Source organism: Heterodontus francisci, chromosome 11 (genome assembly GCF_036365525.1).
Source record: "Heterodontus francisci isolate sHetFra1 chromosome 11, sHetFra1.hap1, whole genome shotgun sequence".
NCBI classification, from domain to species: domain Eukaryota; kingdom Metazoa; phylum Chordata; class Chondrichthyes; order Heterodontiformes; family Heterodontidae; genus Heterodontus; species Heterodontus francisci.
This window is the reverse complement of record NC_090381.1, coordinates 33668162-33695024: the sequence shown is the minus strand read 5'-3', so window position 1 is coordinate 33695024 and position 26863 is coordinate 33668162. Positions and strand designations below refer to the sequence as shown.

The 26863-nt window shown below is 45.9% G+C and overlaps 2 protein-coding genes across 2 annotated transcripts in view; one reads left to right on the top strand and one right to left on the bottom strand.

Moving 5' to 3' along the window:
• aire (autoimmune regulator) overlaps positions 1-17739 on the bottom strand; it is a 108771-nt gene extending 91032 nt beyond the window's left edge. The window contains exons 1-6 of the mRNA XM_068041638.1: positions 17714-17739; positions 16558-16692; positions 13306-13426; positions 12808-12982; positions 6111-6269; positions 631-702 (exon numbers count right to left, since the gene is read on the bottom strand). Coding sequence (XP_067897739.1) covers positions 631-702; positions 6111-6269; positions 12808-12982; positions 13306-13426; positions 16558-16692; positions 17714-17739 — 688 coding nt within the window. The remainder of the gene's footprint in view (positions 1-630; positions 703-6110; positions 6270-12807; positions 12983-13305; positions 13427-16557; positions 16693-17713) is intronic.
• Positions 17740-17780: 41 nt separating this feature from the next.
• LOC137375012 (proteoglycan 4-like) lies at positions 17781-20395 on the top strand. Its single transcript, XM_068041637.1, has 2 exons — positions 17781-17882; positions 18002-20395. The coding sequence occupies exons 1-2, from the start codon at positions 17781-17783 to the stop codon at positions 20393-20395; spliced, it is 2496 nt and encodes an 831-aa protein (XP_067897738.1).
• The last annotated feature ends 6468 nt before the right edge of the window (positions 20396-26863 follow it).

Below are 26863 nucleotides of genomic sequence, written 5' to 3'. Positions count from 1 at the left end.
ACACAGAGTAACATCTCACTGACACTGAATAACGTCTCACTGACACAGAGTAACATCTCACTGAGAGAGTAACATCTCACTGACACAGAGTAACATCTCACTGACAAAGAGTAACATCTCACTGACACAGAGTAACATCTCACTGACAAAGAGTCACTTCTCGCTGTCAATGAGTAATGTCTCATGAGCACAGAGTAACATCTCACTGACACAGATAAGCATCTTACAAATACACAGAGGTCCCTGGAGCAAAATATATTAATATCCCTGAGGTAAGAAGATCATTCGGGGTCAAGGGCAGATCTCTGAGGAGGGTTGAAATCCAGCTATTGGCAAAAGCAGAGATCCTCAGCTCAGAGGATTTGGGTGGGGAAATCGCTTCAAATTCACTGTAACCCAACAGCAAACAACCAGATTGTTAACCTTGAGGCACACAGCACCCAATTGCAGATATACGTAAGGTTATGTTAAGATTTATAAGACACCTGGTCCTGCTGATGGAAGCTGCCTTCTGAGCTGGGCATGAGTACTGAGTGTTTGGGGGCTAGCCAAACTGTATCAATCCCATTTCCTGAAGATTCCTTCACAGTATGGCTCTATTTAGCTGTGCTGGAATTGTAAACCACTTACCACCTCTATGTGGCACTCTGACAACGCTTGTGTTCTCTGTTTTTCTCGCAATTCTTCCTTTTGATATCATCCCTATAAAGCAACATGGTTAATGCTGCATTGCTGGAAGGGGTTATACCAGGCGTCCAAGTTACTCTTAGATACTCTGCTGTTCCTTGTTCTCTCCTAAAAGTGGTTCAATTTCTAACTGGAAAGGTTGTGCAATCCAGCACCAGTGTAGGACAATCTAGGTCAACAATAATGAGGAGATGCGGCATTGTTGGAGGTACCGTCTATCAGATAAGACATTAAACAAACCGTCAGGCTACTCAGGTGGATCTAAAAGATTCCATGGCATGTTTTTAAGATGGGGGGGGGGGGGGTGGGGGGGGAGTTGTCCCAGTGCCCTGATAACTTCATTCCCACAACCACCAACAAATCAGATTATCAGAGTATGTATTAATTTATTGTTTTGAGGACCTCAATATGAGCACATTGGCATATTATCCACCTAATTACAGTAACTGCACTTCAAAAGTCCTTTGTTGGCTGTAAAGTGCTTTGGGACATCGGAGGAGATAATACGTGCTGCATAAATGCAATTTCACTAACACTGGGGCTGCCCATAGTCCACCATCCATATTAAAGCCAAAATGGCGAGGAAGACAGGGCCCTCAACATCTGGTTAATTACTCAACACCTGACAGGTGTCTTTCAGAACTCTGTGGGTTGGAATTTACGGGCTCCCCGATGGTGGTGTCAGAGGCGGGTGGGTCCCATCAAATCGCGACGGGATAGGCTGACAATGGCTTTCCCGCCCAGAGGCCAATTGAGACCCTTTATGCGGCTTATTAACAGTCACCTAAGGGCCTCTTCCTCCCGCTGCTGCGATTTAACCAGTGGTGGAAGGTGCCTCCACCATGTAGTAGGGTGCCTTGTAATAAAGTGCTCCCTGCAGGCTTTGGGGGATCCCTCCTCTGTGGGCAATCTATGGCCTACGGAGGACCCCCGCCAGAGAAACCTCCACCTCCATTGACCCTCTGCCCCCCTGGACTTCACTCCCACCCTCCCACCCCGCATTGCCAGAGCCTCTTGAACTGGCTCCATTGATCCCTCCTCACTTACTTGAGGGCCGGAGTTCCAGCGCTGGGCCTGGGTCCGAGGCCTCTGCAATACCGGCTGTGGTCACCACTCCCGATGGTGCTGCTGAAACTGCTGAGCCGCCGGCTCTGTGATTGGCCAGCAGCTCTTGCAAGCGGGATCCCCATCTTTAAAGGGACGGAGATTCTGGCAGCCAAAACATCGCTTCTGGAGCAATGAAGGATCGCGCCGGGCAGCTCAAAAAGGCCTAGGTGGGGTTCCCTCTGCCTTTTGGGCCGACACCGGGAGCCCTGCCACCTGCACAAAGTCCATCCATGTGTGTGTCTGTGTGTGTGTCTGTGTGTGTGTGTCTCAGTGCCTAATGTGAGGTAAAAAAAAGGTTGGTGAGCTACAGCTGCAATTAACCACATGGGAATATGATGTTGTGGCGATAATGGAGACCTGGCTCAAAAAAGGGCGGGACTGGATACTAAATATTTTTGGATCTAAGGTGTTCAGGAAAGATAGGGAAGGAAGGAAATGAAGATGGTTGGCAGCATTGATTAAGGAGAATAATACAGTGCTAGAGAGAGGGAATGTCCTACAGGGACCAAGGACGGAGTTTATTTGGTGAGTGTTAAGAAACAATAGAGGCACCGTTCCACAGCTGGGTACACTGTATAGGCCACATACTAGTGGAGAAGATACAAAGGAGCAGGGAAATTACAGAGGTGTGCAAAAACTATACAGTACGGATAATGGGAGACTTTAATTATCCTAATATAGACCGGGATAGTATTAGAATAAAAGGCAGAGAGGGGGAACAGTTTTGGAAATGTGCTCAGGAGAATTTTCTTGATCAGTATGTTTCTGGCCCAACAGGAAGAAGCCATTGCTGGATCTGGTTCTGGGGAATGAGGTGGGTCAAGACAATCAAGTGTTAGTAGGGAAACATTTAGGGAACAATGATAAATTGCAATCAAAGATTGACAGGCAAAACTGTAACGGAACAATGGACAGTCTTTAAAGAGGAGATGGTTCGGGTACAGTCAAGGTACATTTCCAAGAGGGAAAAAAGGAGGGTAACCAAAGCCAGAGCTCCCTGGATGATGAAGAAGATAGAGAGTAAGATGGAGCAGAAAAGCGATGCATTATAATTGATGTCAGGCTGATAATACAATTGAGAACCAGGCTGAATATGGAAAGTTTAGAGGGGAAGTGAAAAAGGAAATAAGAGAAGCAAAGAGAGAGTATGAGAAGAGACTGGCAGCTAACTTAAGAGAGAATCCAAAAGTCTTCTTTTGGCATATAAATAGTAAAAGGGTGGTCAGAGGATTTGTGGAGTCAATTAGGGACCAAAGAGGAAATCTATACAGTGGGGGCAGAGGGCATGGCTGAAGTATTATATTTGTACTTTTCATCTGTCTTTACCAAGAATAAAGATGCTGTCAAAGTCATAGTGAAAGAAGAGGTAGTTGAGATACTGGATGGGCTAAATATTAATAAAGAGGAGGCATTAGATAGGCTGGCTGTACTTAAAGTTAGTAAGTCACCAGGACCGGATGGGATGCATCCGAAGATGCTGAGGAAAGTAAGGGTGGAAATTGCAGAAGCACTGGCCATAATCTTCCAATCCTCCTTAGATACAGGGGTGGTGCCAGAGGACTGGAGAATTGTAAATGTTACATCCTTGTTCAAAAAAAGGGTGTAAGGATAAACCCAACAACTACATGCCTGATAGTATAGCCTTGGTAGTGGGAAAACTTTTCGAAATGTTAATCCAGGTCAAACGTTACAGTCACATGGACAAGAATGGATTAATTAAGGAAATCAGCATGGATTGTTCTCCTTAGAGAAGAGAAGGCAGAGAGGAGATTTGATGGGAGTGTTCAAAATCATGAGGTGTCTAGACAGAGTAAAGTGAGAGAAACTGTTCCTATTGGCAGAAGGAACCAGAACCAGAGGACACCGATTGAAAGTAAATGGCAAAAGAACCAATGGCGATGTGAGGAAAAACTTTTTTATGCAGTGAGTAGGTTAGGATCTCATATGCACTACCTGAGAGTGTGGTGGAGGCAAATTCAATCAGGGCTTTCAAAAGGAATTGGATAAGCATCTGAAGAAAAAAAATTTGCAGGGTTACAGGGAAATGGTGAGGGTATGAGATGAACTAAGTTGTTCTTGCAGAAAGGCAGCCTGGACACGACAGTCTGAATTAAAGGCCAGCTCGGGTATACAATTGAAACCCGACCCGGGCCCAACCTGACCACATCTAATCCGAACCTGACCCAAGCCCGAATCCTTTGGTTTTTTCCTGCGCCCGACCCGACCCGACCCGACTCGACCCGACACGACTACTGGAAATTAATGACGCTTATTCTTACTTCCCTTTCCCTCCCTGACCAATAGGCAGCACTGCCACTGTGTCCGACCCGGCCCGACCCGACCCAAGCCCGAATCCCGGACCCGGAAGAGCGACCCGACCCAACCCGAACCCAACACATGTCGTCGGGTCCCGTCAGGCTCAGGTTGGGTAGCCATGCTCTAGTCTGAATGGCCCCCTTCTGCGCTGTAACCATTCTATGATTGATTCTATTTGTGTATGTGTCTCAGTATATGGTGTGTTTGTGTGAGCGTCTCAGTATCTGGTGTGTGTCAGTATGTGTATGTGTGCCTCAGTATATGGGTAAGTGTGTGTGTGTGTGTGTGCTTGTGTCTCAGTATCTGGTGTGTATATGTGTGTGTGTCTCAGTATCTTGTGCATGTGTGTGTGTCTCTGTATCTACTGTGTGTGTTTCAGTATCTTGTGCATGTGTGTCTCAGTATCTGGTGTGTGTGTATCTCAGTATCTGGTGTGTGTCTCAGTATCTTGTGCATGTGTGTCTCAGAATCTGGTGTGTTTGTGTGTGTGTCTCAGTATCTGGTGTGTGTGTGTGTGTGTGTGTGTGTGTGTGTGTGTGTGTGTGTGTGTGTGTGTGTGTGTGTGTGTGTGTGTGTGTGTGTGTGTCTCAGTATCCGGCGCTTGTGTGTCTCAGTATCTACTGTGCGTATTTGTGTGTGTCTCAGTTTCTTGTGCATGTGTGTCTCAGAATCTGGTGTGTTTGTGTGTGTGTCTCAGTATCTGGTGTGTGTGTGTGTGTGTGTGTGTCTCAGTATCTGGTGTATTTGTGTGTGTGTCTCAGTATCTGGTGTGTGTGTGTGTGTGTCTCAGTATCTGGTGTGTGTGTGTGTGTCTCAGTATCCGGCGCTTGTGTGTCTCAGTATCTACTGTGCGTATTTGTGTGTGTCTCAGTTTCTTGTGCATGTGTATCTCAGAATCTGGTGTGTTTGTGTGTGTGTCTCAGTATCTGGTGTGTGTGTGTGTGTGTGTCTCAGTATCTGGTGTATTTGTGTGTGTGTCTCAGTATCTGGTGTGTGTGTGTGTGTGTCTCAGTATCCGGCGCTTGTGTGTCTCAGTATCTACTGTGCGTATTTGTGTGTGTCTCAGTTTCTTGTGCATGTGTGTCTCAGTATCTGGTTCGTGTATGTCTCAGTATCTTGCGCATGTGTGTCTCAGTATCTGGTGTGCGTGTGTGTGTGTCTCAGTATCTGGTGTGTTTGTGTGTGTGTGTCTCAGTATCCGGCGCTTGTGTGTCTCAGTATCTACTGTGCGTATTTGTGTGTGTCTCAGTTTCTTGCGCATGTGTGTCTCAGTATCTGGTGTGTGTATGTGTCTCAGTACCTGGTGCATGTATATGTCTCAGTATCTGGTTCGTGTATGTCTCAGTATCTGGTGTGCGTGTGTGTGCGTGTCTCAGTATATGGTGTGCGTGTGTCTCAGTATCTGGTTCGTGTATGTCTCAGTATCTGGTGTGTGTGTCTCAGTATCTGGTGTGTTTGTGTGTGTGTCTCAGTATCTGGTGTGTGTGTGTGTGTGTCTCAGTATCTGGTGTGTGTGTGTGTGTGTGTCTCAGTATCCGGCGCTTGTGTGTCTCAGTATCTACTGTGCGTATTTGTGTGTGTCTCAATTTCTTGTGCATGTGTGTCTCAGTATCTGGTTCGTGTATGTCTCAGTATCTTGCGCATGTGTGTCTCAGTATCTGGTGTGTGTGTGTGTGTGTCTCAGTATCTGGTGTGCGTGTGTGTGCGTGTCTCAGTATATGGTGTGCGTGTGTCTCAGTATCTGGTGTGTGTGTGTGCGTGTGTCTCAGTATATGGTATGTGTGTGTGCATGTGTCTCAGTATCTGGTGTGTGTACGTGTGTATGTGTCTCAGTATCCTGCGCTTGTGTGTGTGTGTGTGTCTCAGTACCTTGTGTGTGTGTGTGTCTCAGTACCTGGTGTGTTTGTGGGTCAGCACCTGATGTGACCTGGGCTCACTATTTATCCTGAATGGTCTGTTTAATATTCTGACCCAGGGCGACTTATGGTACGTTCTCTTACCTGGTGTCACCTTGTTGCTGGTACACTTTGCACTCATGATGGGTGTACCTGCTGGCAGTTCCTCGGGAGATTTTCGTTTTAGCGGAGGCTTTGCTGTTACCTGATCAGGAGACACTTTGGGGGCTTTCCTTCCTCGTCTCAGTTTATTGAGATCTAGGTCTGCAAATTCCAAGCAGCACAGTGATTCTTTTTATTTTCTTCCTGCTGTATTCATGAGTTTTGTTATGAATTGTTCTGTTGAAATCTTTACCTATTAGTAGTTAGGTTGCCAGTTATGGTTGGAAACATTCCTGGAGGTTTGACCATGTGAAATCTGACCACATGATCAAATATTTATCCCATTCCCTTTGAGATTAAGTTTTAGTCTCTGCCTCAATAGTTAGATATGGTGAAGGATCCACGGTCTAATAGCCCTTAGTTCAAGAATCTTCCTCCTCCCTTCTCCTTTGCTTTTTCCAGTGAGAATCCTTGATTTCAGTTCCCTCGTTCCCCATTCTCCCACCAGCAGACATAATCTTTCACTGTTAACTGACATTTCACCTACCCCTTTAACTGGTTGCTCCTCTCCCAGCACCGCTTCCGCTTACCATTTGCTGCTGATCCTACCCCTTTTTCCCCCTTCCTGTTTGAGCCCCAGTCTCCCAACAAAGTATCACCTTCTCGTCCCCATTCCTAATCTCACCTTCTCTTTGCACCCCCATTCACCAGTCTCCATCTCTCGTTGATTTGTCCATTCCCACTCTCCCTCTCCCCTCAAGTCCCCATTTCCTAGTCTCTCTCTCGCCCCTCCCCATTCCCCAATTTCCCTCCTCCCCCTCTCCCCATTCCCCAATATCTCTCTTCACCCCCATAACTCTCAAGACCCTGTTGGATTTCAGAAACTCCCACTTTCAGAGCCCTGTCCACCCCCACTGATTCCAGAGCTCTCCCACCCACCCCCCACCCACCCCCCCATCCCCGGCTGATCATAGCTCCCTGCAACTGTTGGCTCTGAGCAGCAGTCAGTGACAAACTCCATGAAAAAGGCTGGTAATGATTCTATTTAAAGTAAATATGGTTCAAACCTCTGACTCCCAATGCTAGGCTAACAGTTAGTTATTATTTACAATACCTTGCATCAGTGTCTGTTGTTACTATGGCTGTAAGAAATTCAAATTGCTGATGTCTGGGCTGCTGCATGGAAGCAGAGCTCAGAATAGGAAACCCCGATTTCGGGAAATCCCAGACATTATGGGAGGTTGGGAGTCCTAACTGGGAGATGACATTGCCAGCAGCAAGTCAGTCAACAGGCAACAAAAAGCACAAGGTCAGCCATTTATTTCCCAGCATGCTCATCTGGTTGGAGATGCAAAAAAACTGCTGTACATTCTTAGAATGAAAGATGGACAGACATCCCACACAGTGACTGCAATGGTCCAAATGTGGCACAAACAGAGAGACCCAGACAATGTCAGAGACAGATCCAGACAGAAAGGCCATTCCACACAGTGATATTGACTGAGACAGATACACAGACATAAGAATGAGAGAGACAAAGAAAGTCTGATTGAGACAGAGACATAAGTGCAGAGAGGGAGAGATTGAGAAAGTGAGAGATAGATAAACAAATAGACAGAGACACAGACACACTGACAGGCAGAAACAAGGACAGAGACAGAGTGAGGCACATATAGAAGAGAGACAGACAGGGAGAATGACACTCAGAGACTGACAGAAAGACAGTGACAGACAAAAAGAGAAATAAAAGGAAGTAGCCAGACAGAGAAAAGAGAGACAGAAGAAAGAAACAAAGACAGGGGGAAACAGAGATGTATGCACATGCACATATACACAGACAACGACATAGAGAGACGCTGACAAACAGAGACACAGCTAAACAGATAGTGAAAGAGCCACAGTGAGAGAGAGGGAAGACCAGCATATTGAGAGCAACAAAATATATTTAACGATTTCCCCCTCAGCCTCGTGTGTCACACTCTCCTCAGATAGAAGAGAAGAGAAACGCAGATAATCAAATGGAGACATAGAGGATGATTTTGACTTTGTGCAATATTTTAAATTGAGTGATGGTGAATCGGCAGCCTGGTTTATCTCTTTTTTGACTGAAATCAAGAGAGATGTACAACAGGCTGCTGATTCACTATCGAGCTTCTGGTTGCTGGCCATTTCAACACACACCCCTGCTTTTCTGCCCACATCTCTGTCCTGGGCTTGCTGCAGTGTTCCATGAAACATCAACGCAAGCTCGAGGAACAGCATATCATTTACCGGACTGAACACTGAGTTCAATAATTTCAGAGCATGACGGGCCCCCCTTTTTATTTTTAGTTATTTTTTTCTTTTTTCTTATTTATTATTTGTATTTGTTTATTTTATTTTAGTTTGTTTCATCATTCATTTTTTAACCATGTGCCTACCCACTTTTTTTTCATGTTTGTGCTTTGGGCCAGGGCTGTTCATTTTTCTGTCAATTAACACCCTATCTGCATGAATGCTTTGTCTTTCAGCACACCTTAAAAACATGCCGTTTGCCTTTGCTCCATGACCTTCTGGTCAGTTATTCTCTGTGACCCTCTGTCTTATCAACACCTTGCCTTTTGTTATCTCTTGCTCCACCCCCGCTTTATTTGCTTAAAACCTATTTCATTTCTAACATTTGCCAGTTCTGATGGTGGGTCACTGACCTGAAACGTTAACTCTGCTTCTCACTCCACAGATGCTGCCAGACCTGCTGAGTATTTCCAGCATTTCTTGTTTTTATTTCAGATTTCCAGCATCCGCAGTATTTTGCTTTTATTTTAGTGTTTAATTCACTGCCACTTCTCTTCTAGGTATGCCGACCTTGAAGAAGTTCTGCTCTTCTCTCCGACGGGATTTTCGTTTGTCTCTTTTACCTTGTTCACCTTCATTGCTTTCTATTTCCCTCCTTGTGTTTGATAAAGTGTCTACCGAAACTCGTTTTCACAGCCATTTCACCTTCCACAGTGACTGTCTCTGGCTCCGACTTATTCCACGTGGATTCCAACTGCAGTTTCACCCATCATGTTTTAAATCCACCCAGGAGTACAGGTATCTCCGAGAAATACAACGTTCCTCAGACTGCGATTCTCGCCGCATCCTGAGATCCACACTCAGTGCCATGCACCGCCACATGTACCCACTGGACCTTTCTCTCCAGAAGCACTGCCTCACCTTATCACAAAGCTGTTCTACTCTGCAGTTTCATTTAATCCTTCGTCTTATCCGACGCATTAACAAAAAACCTTTTTTATTCCTTTCAGGTGTTAAGGATCGCAAGCTCCAGCAGCTGATGGGGACTAATGCCCCTCCAGATCCTTCTTCCCCTTCACTTCCCTCTGACCCCACCTCTTCTGATCTGACCCCTAGCCGTGTATTCACTTTAAACTCTGACCTTCCCCTCTCTGATGCTGTACGTTTTGTACTCAACAAAGGACTCAGTTTTATCCCCTTACGCCCCCACCTCAATGAATTTTGTGCTCAGCATGAAGTTGAGCTCTTCTTCCATCGCCTTCGCCTCCGGGCTCATTTCTTTGACCAGGAGTCCTCCCCCCGACCAGCAGGCCCATTCACCCGCCTCCAGCATTCCCCGTCTACCTGGACTCCTCCCTCTGGCCTCTTATCCGCTCTTGATCTTTTCATTGAAGACTGTCAGCGAGACATCGGCCGTCTCAATTTGTCTGCCCCCCTCACTCACTCTAACCTGTCCCCCTCTGAACTTGCTGCACTCCGTTCTCTCAGGTCTAACCCCGACATTGTCATCAAACCTGCAGACAAGGGTGGTGCTGTTGTTGTATGGCGTACTGACCTCTACCTTGCAGAGGCTGAGCGCCAACTCTCAGACACTTCTTCCTACTTTCCCCTGGACCATGACCCCACCACTGAACATCAAGCTACTGTCTATAGGATTGTCACTGGCCTCATCTCCTCTGGAGATCTTCCCTCTACAGCTTCCAACCTCATAGTCCCGCAACCCCAGACAGCCCGCTTCTACCTCCTTCCTAAAATCCACAAACAGGACAGTCCAATGGCAGACCCATTGTTTCAGCCTGTTCCTGCCCCACTGAACTTATTTCTTCCTATCTTAACTCTATCTTTTCTCCGCTGGTCCAGTCTCTCCCCACCTACATATGTGACTCTTCTGACACCCTACGTCATTTTGACAATTTCCAGTTTTCTGGCCCCAGCTGCCTCTTCTTCACTATGGACGTCCAATCTCTCTACACCTCCATCCCCCACCAGAATGGTTTGAGGACTCTCCGCTCCTTCCTTGAACAGAGGCCCAACCAGTCCCCATCCACCACCACCCTCCTCTGCCTGGCTGAACTTGTTCTCACATTGAACAACTTCTCCTTCAACTCCACTCACTTCCTTCAAGTAAAAGGTGTTGCTATCGGTACCCGCATGGGTCCTAGTTATGCCTGTCTTTTTGTGGGATATGTCGAACATTTCTTGTTCCAGTCCTACTCAGGCCCCCTCCCCCAACTCTTTTCCCGGTACATTGATGACTTTATCGGTGCCGTTTCCTGCTCCCGCCCCGAACTGGAAAACTTTATCAACTTTGCTTCCAATTTCCACCCTTCCCTCACCTTTACATGGTCCATCTCTGACACTTCCCTTCCCTTCCTCGACTACTCTGTCTCCATCTCTGGAGATAGGCTGTCTACTAATATTCATTATAAGCCCACCGACTCCCACAGCTACTTCGACTACACTTCGTCACACCCTGCCTCCTATAAAGACTCCATTCCATTCTCCCAGTTTCTCCATTTCTGACGCATCTGCTCTGATGATGCTACCTTCCACGACAGCGCTTCTGATATGTCTTCCTTTTTCCTCAACCAAGGATCTCCCCCCCCACTGTTGTTGACAGGGTCCTCGACTGTGTCCAGCCCATTTCCCGCACCTCGACCCTCACCCCTTCCCCTCCCTCCCAGAACCGCGACAGGGTTCCCCTTGTCCTCACTTTCCACCCCATCAGTCTCCACATCCAAAGGATCAGTGTCTGCCATTTCTGCCACGTCCAGCGTGATGCCACTACCAAATGTATCTTCCCCTCCCCTGTCAGCATTCTGAAGGGATCATTCCCTCCGTGACACCCTGGTCCACTCCTAAATTACCCCCAACACATTGTCCCCTTCCCACAGCACCTTCCCCTGCAATCACAGGAGGTGTAACATCTGCCCTTTTACCTCCTCTCTCCTCACTATCCTAGGCCCCAAACACTCCTTTCAGGTGAAGCAGCGAATTACTTGTACTCCTTTCAATGTAGTATACTGTATTCGCTGCTCACAATGTGGTCTCCTCTACACTGGGGAGACCAAACGCAGATCGGGTGACCACTTTGTGGAACACCTCCGCTCAGTCCAAAAGCATGACCCCGAGCTTCCGGTTGCTTGCCATTTCAATGCACCCCCCTGCTCTCATGCCCACATATCTGTCCTAGGTTTGCTGCAGTGTTCCAGGGAACATCAGTGCAAGCTTGAGGAACAGCATCTCATTTACCGATTAGGCACGTTACAGCCTGCTGGATTGAACATTGAGTTCAATAATTTCAGAGCATGACGGGCCCCCCCTTTTTATTTGCAGTTATTTTTTCTTTTTTATTATTTATTATTTTTTATTTGTTCTTTTTATTTTAGTGTGTTTCATCATTCATTTTATTTACCACGTGCCTACCCACTGATTTTTTTCATGTTTGTGCTTTGGGCCAGGGCTGTTCATTTTTCTGTCAATTAACCCCCTCTCTGCATGAATGCTTTGTCTTTCAGCATTAACATACCGTTTGCCTTAGCTCCATAACCTTCTATTCAGTTATTCTCTATGCCCCACTGTCCTATCAACACCTTCTCTTTTGTTATCTCTTTCCCTACCCCCGCTTTACTTGCTTAAAACCTTTTATATTTCTGATATCTGCTAGTTCTGAAGAAGGGTCACTGACCTGAAACGTTAACTCTGCTTCTCTCTCCACAGGTGCTGCCAGACCTGCTGAGTATTTCCAGCATTTCTTGTTTTTATTATTATTATTGCTGATTCACTATCACCTGATTCACACTATCACACAAAGGGCAAATTCTACCCCATGGAGAGGGACTGAGATGCAGAAACACTCTCACAAAAACAGAAACAGAAAAGAGGAAGAGAGACAAAAACAAGACAGCTATATAAAAAAAGTAAACAGAACATCCAGACCCAGAGAGATAGAGAAGTGAGAAACAGACACAAACACACATCGAGGTAAACAGAAAAAAATCAACACAGACAGACAAGGAGCACACATACAAAAAACACACACATATACACACAAACTCACATGCACACAAACCCACATTCACATCCAAAGCCCCACACACAAACCCAGACTCATTATCCCCCCCAGTCACATAAACCCACGCATGCTCACAAACCCACATACACACACACCTACACAGAGAGACAAACAAACAGATAGAGTCAGACAGATGGAGAAATAGACATCAAAAATTAAAAAAAACACTCTCCCCTTCATCCCCCTGTAATAATGTCCCTGCTATCCCTCTTTGTAATATGTTGACGATCTGTTCTTGTAGTTGTGGCATTATCACAGCCCTCTGAGTTGTAAGAACTTTGTTACGCACTCGTTTGTTTCCTGTGTGCTCTGTGGCTGGTATGCATTACAGATATGAATCTCTCCGCCTACCTTTTGGAAAGCTGTGGTAAACTGGCTGGAGTTTGGGGTACCGCTCCAGATTGTAATCTTTGAATAGATTCTTCCAGAACTCACTGATAGAGCCATTGCTCTTTTCCAGGAGCCATGTGAGGACAGTGTACACAGCCTTGTTGCTGCCCTTCTGTTCCTTCAGTTGTAATGTTTCCTGTTGAAGAACAATTAGTAACTTGTCATTAATCTGAAACCATTCAGGGGATTCCAGCAATGAGTTTGAGACTGGGTGGCAGAGAGATAGAAACTGTTCCCTCAACTGTGAATCATATTTAAAGGCAAACCCTTTGGGGAAGTACTGGTCTTCTTGTTTTCAGTCACACTTCTTTCACTCTTTCATTTGTGGCCTCTTTCATGCTGCTTCTGTGTTTCTCGTTTTCGCTGTTCTCTCTTTTTCTACTTTTTCCTGTCTTGTCCTCTGTCTTTCTCTCAGACTTTGTTTCACATTCTGCCTCTGCATCACTCACATTCTCTCACATTCTCATTCTCAGGAGTGTGAAGTATTGGATGTGATAAACACATGAGAGAGGAAGTATTAATGGGATTAGCATCCTTGAAAGTGGATGAATCACCAGGGCCAGTTGAAACATATACCAAGCTGTTAAGAGAAGCCAGGGAGGAAATAACAGAAGGTCTGACCATTATTTTCCAATCCTCATTGGATACAGGTGTGGTGCTGGAGGGTTGGAGGATTGCTAATGTTGTACCTTTGTTTAAAAAGAGAGTGAGGGATAGACCAAATAATCACAGGCCAGTCAGTCTAACCTCAGCAGTGGGCAAATTATTGGAATCAATTCTGAGAGACAGGATAAACTGCCACTTAGAAAGGCATAGGTTAATCAAGGATAGTCAGCATGGATTTGTTAAGGGAAGATCTTGTTTGACCAACTTGATCAAATTTTTTGAAGAAGTAACAAAGAGGATTGTTGAGAGTAGTACAGTTAATGTGGTCTACATGGATTTTAGCAAGGCTTTTGACAAGGTCCTACATGGCAGACTGGTTAAAAAAAATAAAAGCACATGGGATCCAGGGGAATGTAACAAGGTGGATATAAAATTGGCTCAGGGGCAGTAAACAAAAGGGTAATTGTTGAAGGGTGTTTATACAAATGTAAGGCTGTTTCCAGTGGCGTTCCACAGGGCTCAGTACTGGGTCCCCTGCTTTTTGTGGTGTATATTAACAATTTGGATGTAAATGTAGGGGGCATGATCAAGAAGTTTGCAGATGGCACGTAAATTGGCCAAGTGGTTGATAGTGAGGAGGATAGCTGTAGGCTGCAGGAAGATATTAATGCACTGGTCAAAGTGGGCAGCAAAGTGGCAAATGGAAGTTAACCCAGAGAAGTGTGAGGTGATGCATTTGGGGAGGTCAAACAAGGCAAAGGAATACACAATAAATGGGAGAATACTGAGAGGTGTAGAGGAAGTGAAGGACCTTGGAGTGAATGACCACAGATCCCTGAAATTATCAGGGTAGGTCAATAAGGTGTTTAAAAAGGCATATAGAATCATTTCCTTTATTAGCCGAGGTTTAGAATTTAAGAGCAGGGAGGTTATGCTGGAACTGTATAAATCATTGGTTAGGCCACAACTTGAGTACTGTGTGCAGCTCTGATCACTTCATTACAGAAAGCATGTAATTGCACTGGAGAAGTTACAGAGGAGATTTACAAGGATGTTGCCAGGAGCGGATAAATGCAGCTATGAGGAACGATTGGATAGGCTGGGGTTGTTCCCCTTGGAACAGAGGAGGCTGAGGGGAGATTTGATTGAGATGTACAAAATTTTGAGGGGCCTGGATAGAGTGGATGGGGTGGGTTATTTAGGTCAGTGACTAGGGGGCATAGAATTAAAGTGATTGGTCGAAATATTAGAGGGGAGATGAGGAAAGGTTTTTTCAGGAAAGGTGGTAGGGGTCTGGAACTCATTGCCTGTAAGGGTAGTAGAGGCAGAAACCCTCAACTCATTAAAAGGTGTCTGGATGTGCACCTCCAGTGCCGTAACCTGCAAGGCCACGGAGCAAATGCTGGAAAGTGGGATTAGGCTGGTCTGGCTCGTTTCTCAGCTGGCACAGACAGAATGGGCCAAGTGGCCTCTTTCTGACGTGTAAACTTTCTATGATTCTATATTTTCTCATATTCTCTTGGACTCTCACGTTTTTCTTGTTCTTGCTGTCATATTCTCTCACACTCCTTTTTTTCTCACTCCCATTCTCCTACTCTCAGATTTTTTTCTCTCACACATTCTCACATTCTGTGTATCCCCTTCTCTCCCACATAGAATAGAATCGTAGAATCATAGAAAGTTTACGGCACGGAACAGAAAGAGGCCACTTGGCCCATCGTATCTGTGCCAGCCAAAAAATGATCCACTCATTCTATTCCCACCTTCTAGCATTTAGTCCGTAGCCCTGCAGATTACGGCACTTGAGGTGCATATCCAGACTCCTTTTGAATGAGCTGAGGGTTTCTGCCTCTACTACCCTTCCAGGCAGTGAGTTCCAGACCCCCACCACCCTTTGGGTGAAAAATACTTTCCTCATCTCTCCTCTAATCCTTCTACCAATCACTCTAAATCTATGACCCCTAGTCACTGAACTCTCTGCTAAGGTGAATAGGCCCTTCACCTCCACTCTATCCAGGCCCCTCAAAATTTTTTACATTTCAATTAGATCTCCCCTCAGCCTTCTCTGTTCCAAGGAGAACAACCCCAGCCTATCCAATCTTTCCTCATAGCTGCGTTATTCCAGTCCTGGCAACATCCTCGTAAATCTCCTCTGTACTATCTCTAGTGCAATTACATCTTTTCTGTAATGAGGTGACCAGAACCGCACACAGTACTCAAGTTGTGGCCTATCCAATGATTTATACAGTTCCAGCATAACCTCCCTGCTCTTGTATTCTACACCTCAGCTAATAAAGGAATGGATTCCATATGCTTTCTTAACCACCTTATTGACCTGTCCTTCTACCTTCAAGGATCTGTGGTCATTCACTCCAAGGCCCCTCGCTTCATCTACACTTCTCAGTATTTTCCCCTTAATCATATATTCCTTTGCCTTGTTACTCTCTCCCATGTTCCAATTATCTCTCTCACATTTGCTATCTCTTACATTCTCTCTCTTGCATTCTTTCTGCAGAACTCAGCTGTCAAGTGGATTTATGTTATGTAACTGGAGGCCAATCAGCTTCACAACAGACTGTCTCCTTCTCAAAGAGCCTCACATGAGAACCTGGATTAAGCAGCTGGTGATAAATAAACCAGGTCTGCAGCATTTGATGGGAAACGGTGGCCAGGATTTTACGGCAATCCCTGCGCACCACCCCCCGCCCCCATGAATGGGCTAAGTGGGAGGGTGGTGCTGCAAAACTGAGTGGGACGCCGGGGTGCCGTGTCCTTCACCTACCCGCCCATGCTCCTATTTCACCAGTGGCGGGAGAGGTGGCAAATGGCGCTCCCGCCCTTAGGCCAATTGAGGCCCTTAAGTGGCCAATTAGCCAATTAATGGCCACTTAAGGGCCTCTTTGGACGGCCACTTGACCACCTGAGGAGGCTGCCCGGTAATACCTGGCGGCCTCCTTGCAGGCTTGGGGGGGGCGGTGGGTCCTTCCTGATCGGGCACCCTATGCCCCTGCTAAAACAACCCACCCTTCTCTGCTCTCTGTCCCACCCCACCATCATCGCTGGGGCCTAGCCGATTGTCCACAGCAAGGCCCGACCCCCACTTACCTGTTCCCAGGCCGTCGTTTGTTACTCTTCTTGCAGGGCGAAGTCCCAGCAGTGGCCATCACTCCCAGTGGCGTTGCTGGGAATAAGGAGCAGCCGGTGCTCTGATTGGCTGGCAGCTCTTGGAGGCGGGAATTTCTGCCACAGAGGGGCGTAAACCCCGACTAAAGCCAATTAGGGACCTGAGGAATGCAAAATAGCAGTGTGGCTTCCAGGCCTGGCGGAGGCGGGCTCTCCCCTGACTTTTCAGCTGGTGGGTGGGCCACCACCTCCTCATGAAACCCTGGCCACTCTGTGCCCCTGCTGTGGTCAGAAAGATGGACAATGGCAATGCACTTGCACATGTTGTAGTGAGTTGGAGTTTTCATCATGCTGCTTTTGAGAAGCTGCTAGTATCTGCTGTCCAAGTGAGAGCTCCAACCCTTTTTTATCAGTTATTTAATAGCCAGGTCATTCCCTCCCTTAGGGGAGAGGGCAGTGCACAGGTGTGGGGAGGTTATGGAGGGTCTCTTTGGGGTTGAAGTGGTTCCAAGGTGACATTCTTGGAGATAGGTAATTGGGAGCGAGTGAACTCTCTATGTCAGACTTTATAAGCTGATACCTGAGCCAGTCACTGTTAATGACTGAGTTTTTAAAAATTCGTTTGTGGTTTTGGGCATTGCCGGCTAGGCCAGCATTTATTGCCCATCCCTAATTGCCCTTGAGCTGAGTGGCTTGCTGGACTATTTCAGAGTGGCTCTGGAGTCACAAGTAGGCCAGACCAGGTATGAATGGCAGATTTCCTTCCATAAAGGACATTAGTGATCCCGAAGGATTTTTACAACAATCGACATGGCCAACATTAGACCAGCTTTTAATTCCAGGTTTTTATTAATTTAATTCAAATTTCAGCCATCTGCCATGGTGGGATTAGAACCCAAGTCCCCAGAGCATTAGACTGGACTCAGGATTACTTTGTAGCCAGCCTAAATGTAGGACATTACTTGATCGGCTTTCCTGGTACTGTGATTTCCTGTGTTTCTATAACATTAAAACAAGAGTTTGAATGGGATAAATTTGTTCTCTCACAGCCTCAATTCCTAATGCTGCAGTTTGTGCTGCTTGGATCCACTGTCATGAAGTCTCATCATTTGGCGAAGCATGGGACCCATTTTCATACCTTGAATATTTGCTCTGTGATGACATCATGATCCACTAGTCCATGTAGAAATGGGAAGAGATCATCGATGGCCATTGAAATCTCTGTCCTGTTCACCTTCAATATCTGTCTGAGATCCAACTCAGGAGCTTTATCAGAGCCTGACATTCTGAGGATGGAAGGAGGGAAAGTAAGTAGTGTCTGGAGGTATGTGCATTGCACTAATCAGAAAAATTATTGAAAGAAGGATGGAGAGATCTTGGGGAGCATAAGTCCGTGGTTGAGGTAGTTATGCATCAACTGTGAAAGGTGGGCAATTTCACTACACCCAAACCAGGAGCAGCTCCTGATCTGGAACCAGAAACTATACCCAAACCAGGAGCAGCATCTGAACCTGAACCAGAAACTATACCCAAACCAGGAGCAGCTCCTGATCTAGAACCAGAAACTACACCCAAACCAGGAGCAGCATCTGAACCTGAACCAGAAACTATACCCAAACCAGGAGCAGCTCCTGATCTGGAACCAGAAACTATACCCAAACCAGGAGCAGCATCTGAACCTGAACCAGAAACTATACCCAAACAAGGAGCAGCTCCTGATCTAGAACCAGAAACTATACCCAAACCAGGAGCAGCATCTGAACCTGAACCAGAAACTATGCCCAAAACAGGAGCAGATCCTGATCTAGAACCAGAAACTACACCCAAACCAGGAGCAGCATCTGAACCTGAACCAGAAACTATACCCAAACCAGGAGCAGCTCCTGATCTAGAACCAGAAACTATACCCAAACCAGGAGCAGCATCTGAACCTGAACCAGAAACTACACCCAAACCAGGAGCAGCATCTGAACCAGAACCAGAAACTATACCCAAACCAGGAGCAGCTCCTGATCTAGAACCAGAAACTACACCCAAACCAGGAGTAGCATCTGAACCAGAACCAGAAACTATACCCAAACCAGGAGCAGCTCCTGATCTGGAACCAGAAACTATACCCAAACCAGGAGCAGCATCTGAACCTGAACCAGAAACTATACCCAAACCAGGAGCAGCTCCTGATCTGGAACCAGAAACTATACCCAAACCAGGAGCAGCATCTGAACCTGAACCAGAAACTATACCCAAACAAGGAGCAGCTCCTGATCTAGAACCAGAAACTATACCCAAACCAGGAGCAGCATCTGAACCTGAACCAGAAACTATGCCCAAAACAGGAGCAGATCCTGATCTAGAACCAGAAACTACACCCAAACCAGGAGCAGCATCTGAACCTGAACCAGAAACTATACCCAAACCAGGAGCAGCTCCTGATCTAGAACCAGAAACTATACCCAAACCAGGAGCAGCATCTGAACCTGAACCAGAAACTACACCCAAACCAGGAGCAGCATCTGAACCAGAACCAGAAACTATACCCAAACCAGGAGCAGCTCCTGATCTAGAACCAGAAACTACACCCAAACCAGGAGTAGCATCTGAACCAGAACCAGAAACTATACCCAAACCAGGAGCAGCTCCTGATCTAGAACCAGAGACTACACCCAAACCAGGAGCAGCATCTGAACCAGAACCAGAAACTATACCCAAACCAGGAGCAGCATCTGAACCTGAACCAGAAACTATACCCAAACCAGGAGCAGCATCTGAACCAGAACCAGAAACTATACCCAAACCAGGAGCAGCTCCTGATCTAGAACCAGAATCTATACCCAAACCAGGAGCAGCATCTGATCTAGAACCAGAAACTATACCCAAACCAGGAGCAGCATCTGAACCTGAACCAGAAACTACACCCAAACCAGGAGCAGCATCTGATCTAGAACCAGAAACTATGCCCAAACCAGGAGCAGCATCTGATCTAGAACCAGAAACTATACCCAAACCAGGAGTAGCATCTGAACCAGATTCAGAAACGACGCCCAAACCAGGAGCAGCATCTGAACCAGAACCAGACACTATACCCAAACCAGGAGCAGCATCTGATCCAGAACCAGAAACTATACCCAAACCAGGAGCAGCATCTGAATCAGAATCAGAAACTACACCCAAACCAGGAGCAGCATCTGATCTAGAACCAGAAACTATGCCCAAACCAGGAGCAGCATCTGATCTAGAACCAGAAACTATACCCAAACCAGGAGTAGCATCTGAACCAGAATCAGAAACTACACCCAAATCAGGAGCAGCATCTGATCTAGAACCAGAAACTACACCCAAACCAGGAGTAGCATCTGAACCAGAATCCGAAACTGCACCCAAACCAGGAGTAGCATCTGAACCAGAATCAGAAACTATACCCAAACCAGGAGTAGCATCTGAACCAGAATCAGAAACTATACCCAAACCAGGAGCAGCATCTGAGCCAGAATCAGAAACTAAACCCAAACCAGGAATAGTTCTTGAACTGAATCCAGTAACTATACGCAAACTGGAAACAGCACATGAACAAAAACCTGTTCTCAAATATGGACGAGAACCTAAACCAAGACCAGAAACAGGACAAACGTCTGAAACCTGGATCAGAGCTTGTTCACAAACCAGAACTATAAATTTACCAAAACTAGGACCTGTATTTGAATTAGGACTAGAACTAGGACCACTTCTTGAAAGAGGATCAGAAACAGTATCCAAACCAAGACCAGCACCCATCTATTGTACAGGAACTGGGAACAGCTTAACTGAGAGGTCACAAGTATAAAATTCATCAGCCTTGAATGGGGTTAGCGATTAGAAAAAACTTTTTCTCAACATGATAGTGGTAGAGTGAGGGATATGCCAGACTATGAGGTTACAGATTGTGGTTGAACACAACTCTGCTGCTCGCCGACAGCACCTCATGGATGCCCAGTTTTCAGATGCATCGGTCATAGATAGATTGGTGCAGATGAGGTCAAGTAGGTATTTCCCTTGTGTTGGTTCCATCACCACCTGCCACAGGCCCTGTCTGGCAGATATGTCCTTCGGGTTTTGGCCAGCTCAGTTAGTAGTGGTGCTACCAAGCCATTCTTGGTGATGGACATTGAAGTCCCCCACCCAGAGTACATTCTGTGCCTTTGCTACCCTCAGTGCTTCTTCAAATTGGTGTTCAACATGGAGGAATACTGATTCATCAGCTGAGGGAGGGCAGTAGGTAGTAATCAGCAGGAGGTTTCCTTGCCCATATTTAACCTGATGCCATGAAACGTCATGGGGTCTGGAATCCATATTGAGGATTCCCAGGGCAACTCCCTCCCCACTGTATACCACCTCTCCTGGGTCTGTCCTGCCCATGGGGTGGGGGTGGGGGGGGGGGGGGGGTAGGAACGACATACCCACAGATGGTGATGTCTGGCAGATATGATTCCATGAGCATGATTACTCTGTCAGATATCCCTACCAATTCTGGCACAAATGCCCAAGTTGTTAGTAAGGAAGACTTTGCAGCATTGACAGGGCTGGGTTTCCCATTGTCACTTCCAGTGCCTAGATCAATGCCAGGTGGGTCCATCCAGTTTCATTCCTTTTCTTAGGCTTCATAGCTGTTTGATACAGGTGAATGGCTTGCAAGGCCATTTAACAGTCAACCACATTGCTCTGAGTCTGGAGTCACATGTAGGCCTGACCAGGTAAGGATGGCAGATTTCCTTCCCCAAAGGGCATTAGGAAACCGGATGGGTTTTTAACAACAATCAACAATGGTTTTATGGTCACCTAACTTTTAATTCCAGATTTATTAATTGAGTTCAAATTTCACCACCTACCACAGTGGGATTTCAACCCATATCCTCAGAACATTAGCTTGATTACTAATCCAGTAACAATACCATTACACCATCGCCTCCACAATATTCCAGCTGAAGCCTAACCAGTGCTTTGGAAAGGGTAAGCATGACATCCTTGTTTTTGTATCCAAATCCCGTATTTACAAAGCCAAGTATTCCATATGCTTAATTGCTTTATCAACTTGCCCAGCCACCTTCAAAGATTTGTGAATATTGCCCTCCCCTCACAATAGTACTATTTAGATAATAATGCATCTGCTTTTTGTTCCCCAAAGTGCATTACTTCACACTTAGCTGCATTATATTGCATTTGCCATCTGTCTGCCCATTTCACCATCCTGTCTAAGTCCTCCTAATGTCTGCTATGATCTTCCTCACTATTTACTATGCTTCCAAGTTTTTGTATCATTCGCAAATATAAAAATTATACTCCTTAAACCCAGGTCCAGGTCATTTATAGGAAATACAACAGTCCTAATACTGGGATCCCCACTGCATACTTTTCTCCAGTCAGAAAGCATCTGTTCACCACTACTCTCTACCTCCTATCCTAATTGACTCAAGTTACCACCATCCCTTTAATCCTATGTGTTTTTATTTCCCAAACAAGTTGGTTATATGGTTCTTTATCAAATGCCTTTTGAAAGTTCATATTTACAACATCTACTGCTCTACTTTCATCAACCCTTACTGTGACTTCATTAAAGAACTCAATCAGATTAGTCAGACACGATTTGCCTTTACCAAATCCATGCTGGCTATCCCTTATTAACCCTTCCTTCTCCAAGTGAAAATTGATTTTGTCCTTGACAATGGTCCCTTGTAGTTTTATCCACCACTGACATTAGACTGACTGGCCTGTAGTTACAACATTTACCCCTCTCCCCTGTCTTTAACAGCAGTGTAATGTTTACAATCTATTTTGTGAGTGCAAAAGACTTTTAGAAAAGGGGAGTCTATTTGGGATAAATTATAAATTGTAAGAACTTCCACAGAAAGCAGTTGAGGCCAAATCATTAAATATATTCAAGAAAGAGTTAGATTTAGTTCTTAGGGCTAAAGGGATCAAGGGACACGGGGAGAAAGCGGGAACAGGGTACTGAGTTTGGATGGTCAGCCATGATCATATGGAATGGCGGTGCAGGCTTGAAGGGCCAAATGGCCTATCCCTGCTCCTATTTTTCTATGTTTCTAGAATGGAGAGATCTTGGGGAGCATAAGTCCATGGTTGAGGTAGGTCCATGGCATGAGCTGTGAAAGAAGTGGGCAATTTCACGATCACCACAAATCTGGCTGGCTCTGAAGAATACTTTGCATTTTTTTTTGATCTCTCCATCTCAGTTCGGCATGGAGTCAGCAGAGTGTGGTTAAGAACCATTATTCACCATCAAAGTGATTTCATTGAATTGGTGGTTTCTTCACCTCAACATAATATAATGACCTGAATAGAGGAATATGATATTCCTAATTCTCCACGCTGCTGTAGCACAAGGTTCAAACCTGGGACTTTCCTGACCTGTGTTGCTCAGCTACTAGCTGGGGAAATTCACTGAGCAATTGGAGGAGCCCTAAAGAGGGAACCACACCAATTGAAACTCTTTGCCATCAGGACCTCTTATGGAAAGAGTCTTATCCATTTGGAATCTCCTCAGAGAGAGCCTTACACATTGGGACCCCTTGTAGGTTGAGTCTGATCCACTGGAACCCTGTGTGGAGAGAGTCTCACCTTTTAGAGCCCCTTATACATGAATCTTACCCATTCAGGCCCCTTATGGATGGAATCTCACCTGTCAGTGCCCCTCATGGAAGAAATTTCATCTTTTGTATTACTTCGAATCTGGTACATTTATGATATACGCTCTTCAGTTGATCATTTTTGAACTTTTTTTAATTAGCAAGCATTGAGGAGGTAACTCGGAAAGTGTCTGCAAGTGCCATTCTATTTACCTGTCCTTCAGTTGGGCATTTGTGCAGCTCTTTCAGATATGAAGGGACAGTCAATACATTGATGTGGAACCTGCTGGGCTGATTGTGGCTCAACTGTGTCGGTCACTGAGCTCCGCAGAAAACTTTCCGCACAAGGCTGTTTTCTCCTATACCAGCAGAGAAAGCCCCTGAATAAAAAGATGAGCTCCTCAGCTCTGCTGTTCATAATAGTGCATTTCATAAACAGACCTTTATTACAATGGATTAATATACATTAGACTATCGCACTTTTATCACAACGTAGTTGACAGTACATTAAATTAACATGCCTTTTTTCAAATGGATTAATTGTACAATAAATACTGTATTTTACAATAATGGAGTAATAATGCATTAAATTAATCTACTATTATTAGAATTAAGTTAGCATACCTTTATCACAATGGAGTAGTCCCCTGAAGCTTCTATAATGAATGCAGGAGGATTGTAAATCTTTTTTATAAATGCATCTACAAATGAGTGCAGCTGGAATTTTATAAAAATCTATTGTAACCTGTCAATAATGATAGGTGCAGAATGGACCAATCCAACCTCACAGTCTATTGGCTTGATACGTGTCTCTCATGATAGAAAATCAAATATTCTTCCAGTGTTGGGTTGGGCTGGGCTGAACTCACAGGATTCTGATTGAGATGTGAACATAATTAATCCCATAAATGAATTATTTTGCCTTTTGCCTAAATGAAACCTTACTAGGCATTAAGCCAATCTTCTGCATAAAGTTTAATCTGATTTGATTAAGGCCAGAGCCGCAGATGAGTGGGAAGTGATCCAGAGGTAGTCTTAACATCATGTCCTGAGCATCACTGTTTAAATGGATAGCTGATTGTCAGGGCAACGTCATTATGTCATCCCCCACTATCAACATCCTGGGGGTTACCATTGACCAGAAACTCAACTGGACCAGCCAGACAAATACTATGGCTACAAGACAAGGTCAGAGGCTGGGAATTCTGCTTACCTCCTGACTCCCCAATGCCTGACCACCATCTTTTTTTTTACTAGTTTCATGGGATGTGGGGGGCACTGGCCAGGCCAGCATTTATTGCCTATCCCTAATTGCCCATGAGAAGGTGGTGGTGTGCTGCCTTCTTGAACTGCTGCAGTCCATGTGGGGTAGGAAGGGATTTCCAGGATTTTGACCCAGCGACAGTGAAGGAACGGCGATATAGTTCCAAGTCAGGATGGTGTTTGGCTTGGAGGGGAACTTGCAGGTGGTGGTGTTCCCATGCATCTGCTGCCCTTGTCCTTCTATGTGGTAAAGGTCATGGGTTTGGAAGGTGCTGCCTGAGTAGCTTTGGTGCGTTGCTGCAGTGCATCTTGTAGATGGTACACACGGCTACCACTGTGCATCGGTGGTGGAGGGAGTGAATGTTTGTGGACGGGGTGCCAATCAAGCGGGCTGCTTTGTCGTGGATGGTGTCGAGCTTCTTGAGTGCTTTTGGAGCTGCACCCATCCAGGCAAGTGGAGAGTATTCCATCACACTCCTGACTTGTGCCTTGTAGATGGTGGACAGGCTTTGGGGAGTCAGGAGGTGCAGGATTCCTAGCTTCTGACCTGCTCTTGTAGCCACGGTATTTATATGGCTAATCCAGTTCAGTTTCTGGTCAGTGGTAACCTGCAGGATGTTGATAGTGGTGGAATTCAATGATGGTAATGCTGTTGAATGTCAAGGGGAGATTGTTAGATTCTCTCTTGTTTGAGATGGTCATTGCCTGGCACTTGTGTGGCACGAATGTTACTTGCCACTTATCAGCCCAAGCCTGGATATTGTCCAGGTCTTGCTGCAATTCTACACAGACTGCTTCAGCGTCTGAGGAGTCGCGAATGGTGCTGAACATTGTGCAATCATCAGCGAACATCCCCACTTCTGACCTTATGACTGAAGGAAGGTCATTGATGAAGCAGCTGAAGATGGTTGGGCCTAAGACGCTACCGTGAGGAACTCCTGCAGTGATGTCCTGGAGATCAGATGATTGAACTCCAAGAGCCACAACCATCTTCCTTTGTACTAGGTACAATTCCCACCAGTGGAGAATTTTCCCCCTGTTTCCCATTGACTCCAGTTCTGCTAGGACTCCTTGATTCCATATTCAGTCAAATGCTGCCTTGATGTCAAGGGCAGTCACTCTCACCTCACCTCTTGAGCTCAGCTCTTTTGTCCATATTTGAACCAAGGCTGTGATGAGGTTAGGAGCTGGGTGGCCCTCTTGGAACCCAAACTGGGCATCACTGAGCAGGTTATTGCTGAGCAAATGCCACTTGATACCACTGTCAATGACAACATCCATCACTTTACTGATGATCGAGAGTAGACTGATGGGGCAGTAATTGGTCGGCTTGGATTTGTCCTGCTTTTTGTGTGCGAGACATACCTGGGCAATTTTCCACATTTCTGGGTAGATGCCAGTGTCATAGCGGTACTGGAACAACTTGTCTAGGGGCGCGTCAAGTTCTGGAGCACAGGTCTTCAGTACTATTGCCGGACTATTGTCAGGGCCCATAGCCTTTGCAGTATCCAGTACGTTCTGGCGTTTCTTGATATCACGCGAAGTGAATCGAATTTGCTGAAGACTGGCATCTGTGATGCTGGGGACTTCAAGAGGAGGCCGAGATGGATCATCAACTCGGCACTTCTGGCTGAAGATTGTTGAAAATTGTTGAAGCATTTTGCATCTTTTGCACTGATGTGCTGGGTTCCCTCATCATTGAGGATAGGGATATTTGTGGAGCCACCACCTCCTGTCAGTTGTTTAATTGTCCACCAACATTCTGGACTGGATGTGGCAGGCCTGCAGAGCTTAGATCTGATCCGTTGGTTATGGGATCACTTTGCTCTGTCTATTGCATGTTGCTTATGCAGTTTGGCACACAGATAGTCCTGTGTTGTAGCTTCACAAGGTTGACACCTCATTTTGAGGTATGCCTGGTGCTGCTTCTGGCATGTCCACCTGCACTCTTCATTGAACCAGGGTTGATCCCCGGTTTGATGGTAATGGTAGAGTGGAGGATATGCCGGGCCCTGAGGTTACAGATTGTGGTTGAGTACAATACTGCTGCTGTTGATTATCCACAGCATCTCATGGATGCCCAGTTTTTCATTGTTAGATCTGTTCAAAGTCTTTCCCATTTCGTACGGTCGTAGTGCCACACAACACGATGAGGGTATCCTCAATGTGAAGATGAGTCAAGGACTGTGCGGTGGACACTTCTACTAATACTGTCATGAACAGATGCATCTGCGGCAGGCAGATTGGTGAGGACGAGGTCAAGTATATTTTTCCCTCTTGTTGGTTCCCTCAACACCTGCCGCATACCCAGTCTAGCAGCTATGTCCTTTCGGACTCAGCCAGCTCAGTCAGTAGAGGTGCTACAGAGCCACTCTTGGTGATGGACATTGACGTCCCCCACCCAGAGT